Source organism: Numida meleagris, chromosome 1, assembly GCF_002078875.1.
Source record: "Numida meleagris isolate 19003 breed g44 Domestic line chromosome 1, NumMel1.0, whole genome shotgun sequence".
Lineage (NCBI taxonomy): Eukaryota > Metazoa > Chordata > Aves > Galliformes > Numididae > Numida > Numida meleagris.
In genome coordinates this window covers 192,362,787-192,367,888 of record NC_034409.1, presented here as the reverse complement: position 1 = coordinate 192,367,888, position 5,102 = coordinate 192,362,787, and the positions used below count along the sequence as shown (strand labels likewise).

Below are 5,102 nucleotides of genomic sequence, written 5' to 3'. Positions count from 1 at the left end.
GCCAGGGCTGGGCGCGCTCCGCAGCCGCATCTGCCCGAGCGGCGCGCACCACTGCGGGGGGGGGGCGCGGCCCCGCGCGTTCCCGCGGCAGCTCAGGAGGAGCCCTCCCCTGCCGGGAGCACCCCGCCGTGGCTCGGGGAGCCCGAGGAGCCGCTCGGCCCCCCGGGTGGGAACGGCGCGAGGGACCCCCACGCGCGGCCACGGGAAAACCGCAGCAAATGTCCCCTCCGCCCCCCACCAATGGTCTCGCCCGGGCTGTGGCTCTGCAGTGGGGGGGGCTCCGGGCGCGCTCCCCGCATCCCCGGTACCCGGCGGTCGCCACGGCAACGGTATCCCACTCCGAGCATCGCCGGGGGGTGGGAGGGGTCGGCTGCCGGAGAGTTCGCGTGGGGCGCGGAGCTCCCGACCCGACCGCCCTCGCCCCCGTCCCTCTGGGTCGCCCCCCGCGCCGCTCCCGCTCACCTCCGCGGAGCCATGCGGGCACGGGGTACCCGGACCGGACCGGTCCTGCAGAGCCCCTGGGAGCCGCAGCACCACGTATCTGGCCCGGAGCCGCCCGCAGCGGAACCGGACGGGCAACATTCCCCGCGCCGTCATCGGCACCGGCACTGCCCCACCGCCACCACGAGGGGACACGAGCCCGGAGAGCAGGGGACAAATCCGCGGGGAAGGGAAAGCAGGGGATGACAGCAGCCTTGCCCCAAACGAGGATCTGGACGCTCTCTCCCACAGACCTCGCACCCGAGGCAGGATGTTACGGCTCAGGGCTGGACAGCTGGGCGAATAGGAAATAGGTGGTGGGTGGGCGGGCTCGGGATGGCGGCTCAGAGCTGTGCCCTGCCTGGAGGCGAGGGGCAGCAGAGCACCACCGGGCTCTGCCCTGGGCCCTCTGCTGCTGAACAGCTGCTCTGCGTGCACAGGGGCACTGCCAGGAGCAAGGGATGGGATCGGCCCCTGCTCTGCTCGGCGCCTGCTAAACCGCATCTGGACACCACTACTGGTTTTGGGAAACACGAGCACGGGAAAAAACTCGACACACCGCCCAGGTTCAGGGAGGGCCCTGGGGATGGAGTTCAAGAGCCAGAGCTGTCTGAACACCAGGAAGCACTTCTGCACAGCGAGGTGACACAGCACGTCCACACGCTGCCCAGAGGCGGCAGAGTTTCCCTCCACGGAGATCTCCCAGAGCTGCCAGGACACGGTGCTGGGCTCCCTGCTCTGGGTGTCCCTGCTGGAGCAGCATTGGGCCTCAGAGATCCCTCCCAACCTCCCCCACCTGGGGCTCTGGGAGCAGCTGCCCTGCAAGGAGGGAGCTGCAGAGGAACCAGGGCTTGCTCGGCCTTCAGGAGAGCTCTGGCCTAGCAGCAACCCACCGGCTCCCATGGGGAGGTTACACACAGCCAGAGCCGGGCTCTGCACAGTGCTTCATGGCAGAACCAGGATCCAGGGTTCAGGTTCCATCCAAGGAAAGGCTTTCCCCCACGAAGAATGTCTGACCCCACACCAGGCTGCTCAGAGGCAGTACAGTCTCCATCTGAGAGGGTGTTTGAGATGAATTTGGATAACTGCTGGATAAAGCCAAGCGCAGCCTGGTCTGACCCCACAGCTGACCCCACTATGGATCTCTCAGGGTCCCCGAGGCCCCCCACATCCCGCCCAGGCCCCTCCCCCGGCCCCTCCTGTCCCGGTCCTTTCACCTCCGGTGCAGGAGGGCCCAAGGTGACCCCTGCAGCCCACTCTCAGTGCCCCCTTGTAGCCCGGCAGGCGAGAGGCAGAGGGGCGGGGGGGGTCCGTCCCATCCCGGCACTGCGCGGGGACAACAAAGGGCGCAGTGATGGGCGTACAGCTGCGCTGGGGGGGGGCGGGAGGAGCGGGTGCTGCGGGGGGAGGAAGGGGCACGGAACGGCTGAGGGCGGCGGGCTCGGGTGGGGCGGGGGCGGTGGGAGCAGCACGCAGTCTGCACCCCGAAATCCCGCATCCCGCACACCTCACCCCGCAGCCTTCACCCCGCATCCCGCACCTCGCATTCTGCGCCGTGCGTCCCACAGCCCGCAGCCCCGGGAGGGCCGGAGGAGTTCCGATGCGTTTATTATTGTCACACAGAAGCACAGGGGAAGATAAAACTCCGCGGCGCGGGACCCGTCCCGCAGCCCCCGGCTCTCAGCTGGGGGGGGCTCCGCGCGCCGCCCCGCCCGCCAGGCGCCGCAGGAAACCGAGCAGCGCGGAGCCGCCCGACGGCGCGGGGGGAGCCCGGCGGGACCCCCATCGGGAGAACAGCGCGGCGAAACGGGAGGGGGACGCGGGGCCGGAGGGAGCCGGGGCCGAGGGGAACCTCTCGGGCCGCGGGGACTCGGGGTCGCCCCGCAGCTCGGGCAGCGCCGGGGCCGTGTTCCGCCGGAGCAGCGCCGGAGCGGCGTCGAGGGGTCGGGCAGATCCGCCGGGCTCCGCGTCCCGCAACGAGCACGTGGCGACGGAGCGGCGCTTGTGCCGCTGCAGCTCCAGCTGCCGCCGCCGGCGCTGCGCCTGCTCCCGGGCGCGGTTCTCCTGCGCGGCGACGGCGTCAGGGCGGAGCGGAGCGAGAGGCGTGGGGGGGGCGGGGGGCGGCCGGGCGGTACCTGCACGGCGTTCAGGAAGCGCCCCGCGAAGCCGTGCAGCACCGCACACAGCTCCCGCAGCGCGCCCGGCGCCGCCTCCTCGCAGTAGAAGTCGAGCGCCGCGGCCGCGGTCCCGCACATCCGCTCCCGCTCCGCCCGCGCCGCGCGCAGCTCCTCCTCCGCCGCCCGCAGGAACGGCCGCAGCCCCGGGCCCGAGGCCGCGTCCGGGCCCCGCGCCGCCGCCACGCGCGCCGCCAGCCGCTGCAGCTCCGCCTCCACCTCCGCCTCCTCGATCCTGCGGGAGCGCCGCGCTCAGCCCCGGGCCGGCCCCGCGGAGCCCACGCGTGTCCGCGGCGTCCCCTCACCGCGAGGCCAGGCCCACGTGCGGCAGCTTGCTCGGGAAGTCCAGCAGGCGCCGGTCAGTCCGCGCAGCCTCCTGCGGGGAGCGACACGGGACGGCACGATAGGGGCACGACACGGACGCGACGGGGCTTAATGAGGCGCGACGGGGACGTGACGGGGCGTGACAGAAACGCGGCAGGGCCACGACGGGTACGACAGGGGAACAACGGGGGCAGGACAGGAGCACGATGAGGATGCGACGGGAACGTGACACGGACCCGACGGGGTGCGACGGGGACGTGATAAGTGCGTGATAGCGACAGCCCAAGAGCGCAGCAGGAGCGTGACAGAGGCGTGGCAGCGGCACGACGTGCAGCACGCGGCCCCGAGGCGTCCCCTGGGGACGCAGGAGGGGCCACGGCCCGGGAGCAGAGCGGGGCACGGCCCGGCGCTGTGCGGCACGGCACGGCACGGCACGGTCCGTTGCGGCACGGCATTGCCGCCCCGCGGGGCCGGCCCGGAGCAGCGCGCACCGCACGGCCCAACGCACCGCGCGGATGCTGCGGGCACGGCCCGACCGTGACACTGAACCGAGCGCCTTCGTGCGAGCGGCGCCGTCTGAAGGACAAAGTTCAGAGGCTTCGGGGGTCGCGATGGCGAAGAGCCCGGGCACCGCCGCGCGGGGACCCCCGGTGCCGACGAAGGGGGTAGCGCGTGCTCCGCGCGGGCGGAACGGGGGCAGCTGAGCGGCACCGGCGGGGCGGGGCGGACCGTGCTCCGTGCGAGGGTTGCGGCGTGGGAGCGACCTTGAGCCGGGCCGGGGCGGGGGAGCGACGTCCCACGGACGGGCACACGGCACAGAGCGTAAGGACGGAGCTGCGGGGCTGCGAGCGGGGAGCGCTGCGGGGCGCGAGGCCGGGCCGGGGGGAGCTGCGGGATCCCCCTCGCAGCCGGTCCGGAGCAGCCCCGCGGGCACGGAGCGGGGACCCCGCATCACGGAGCGGCCCCGTACAAGGACCCCCCCACACACACACCCCCGCCACGACCCGTTCCCGCGGGCGCTCACCATGGCCACGAAGTGCAGGAGGTCCACGCCCGGCTCGTTGGCCCTGGTGTCGGGCAGCCTCCGCAGCGAGGCCAGGCGAAACCCGGCGGCGCTGCCCGCGTAGCCGCCCTGGGGCAGAGCGCGGGGTCACGGCGGCCGCGGGGCCGCGGGGTGGGGGCGGGGGCCGCTCACCGCGTTCAGGTGGTTCCCCGCGCTCAGGACGAGATGCAGGACCGCGTGCAGCTCCTCGCACCGCATCACCTCTGCGGGGGGCGGGCGGTGAGCGCGGTCGGGACTCGCCCCTCCGCCCCTCCCGCAGCCGCTCACGCACCCTCGGCGGCGTCGGTCAGGATCCGGATGGAGGCGCGGAGCGCGCTGAGCCGCGGGGAGAACTCCTCCTGCAGCACCATCAGCTCCAGGCGCTGCGCGTAGCTGCGGGAGGGGGGGGTGCGGTGAGCGGAGCGGTCCCCCCGGCCCCGCGTGCAGCCCCCCCGGTTCCCACCTGGGCACCTCCATCAGCAGCAGCATGAAGAGCTCGGGCTCGGGCAGCTGTCGGGGGCAGCCAGAGAAAGCGCGCAGCCGGGACACCTGCGGGCGTGGGGGGGGGGGAGTGGGCCCCTGCCAGAGGGGGCCGCCAGGGTTCCCCCCACCCCGAGTCTCACCTCCACGGCGCCGGGCAGCATCCGGGACAGCTCCAGCAGCAGTTCCGCGCCGTACGGCGCCCCGATGCCCTCCTCGATGTCCCGCACGATCTGGCGCACCGGGCTGGGACAGCGCGTCAGCTCCTCTCAAAGGGCACGGACCCCCCCGGGAGCAGGGACTCTCTCCGGGGGATGGGACCCCCGAGGAGCACGGACACTCTCGGAGGGATAGAGCCCCCGCGCCGTGCCCCCGCTCTCGGGAACGGTCCCGGGATGGGGCCGGGGGACGCCGCTCCCCCCCTCGGGGCCGGCTGCACGCTGTCCGGCGGACGCGGGTGCCCGGGGCCCCGCTCACCGCTTGAGCTGCTTCAGGAGGACGCCGAGGGCGATGCTCCGCTTGGGTTCCAGCAGCGCTGCCTGCGAGTGCGGCGCGGTCAGGGCGCGGGGCGCGGCGAGGGAGACGCGGGGGTCCGCCCGCCT

The 5,102-nt window shown here is 73.9% G+C and overlaps 2 protein-coding genes across 6 annotated transcripts in view; both read right to left on the bottom strand.

Annotated features, from left to right (window-relative positions):
- TRIM3 (tripartite motif containing 3) overlaps positions 1-1,106 on the bottom strand; it is a 7,725-nt gene extending 6,619 nt beyond the window's left edge. The window contains exon 1 of one of the 4 annotated variants that reach the window (XM_021383803.1): positions 463-1,106. In XM_021383803.1, coding sequence (XP_021239478.1) covers positions 463-984 — 522 coding nt within the window. In that variant the 5' untranslated portion in view covers positions 985-1,106. The remainder of the gene's footprint in view (positions 1-462) is intronic. The other 3 variants (XM_021383811.1, XM_021383819.1, XM_021383828.1) reach the window with 3 other exon arrangements.
- Positions 2,071-5,096, bottom strand: LOC110391883 (FH2 domain-containing protein 1-like). Of its 2 annotated transcripts, XM_021383852.1 has the most exons (8): positions 4,644-5,096; positions 4,484-4,569; positions 4,313-4,413; positions 4,174-4,244; positions 4,003-4,110; positions 2,960-3,030; positions 2,616-2,889; positions 2,071-2,544 (listed from the first exon to the last, which is right to left on the bottom strand). In XM_021383852.1, exons 1-8 carry the CDS (start codon positions 4,662-4,664, stop codon positions 2,161-2,163), a joined length of 1,116 nt encoding a protein of 371 aa, XP_021239527.1. In that variant the 5' UTR covers positions 4,665-5,096; the 3' UTR covers positions 2,071-2,160. The 2 variants fall into 2 exon arrangements, with proteins under 2 accessions (XP_021239527.1, XP_021239521.1); XM_021383846.1 differs by lacking the exons at positions 4,003-4,110; positions 4,174-4,244; positions 4,313-4,413; positions 4,484-4,569; positions 4,644-5,096 and having other exon boundaries at positions 2,960-3,996.

Excerpts from the sequence above, each read along its gene's own strand:
- LOC110391883 (XM_021383846.1), bottom strand. The coding sequence starts at position 3,930 with ATGCGGGGTCCCCGCTCCGTGCCCGCGGGGCTGCTCCGGACCGGCTGC. Across the intron at positions 2,890-2,959 it reads CACGTGGGCCTGGCCTCGCG|GATCGAGGAGGCGGAGGTGG; the intron begins GTGAGGGGACGC and ends GCGCTCCCGCAG. Across the intron at positions 2,545-2,615 it reads GCTTCCTGAACGCCGTGCAG|GAGAACCGCGCCCGGGAGCA; the intron begins GTACCGCCCGGC and ends GTCGCCGCGCAG.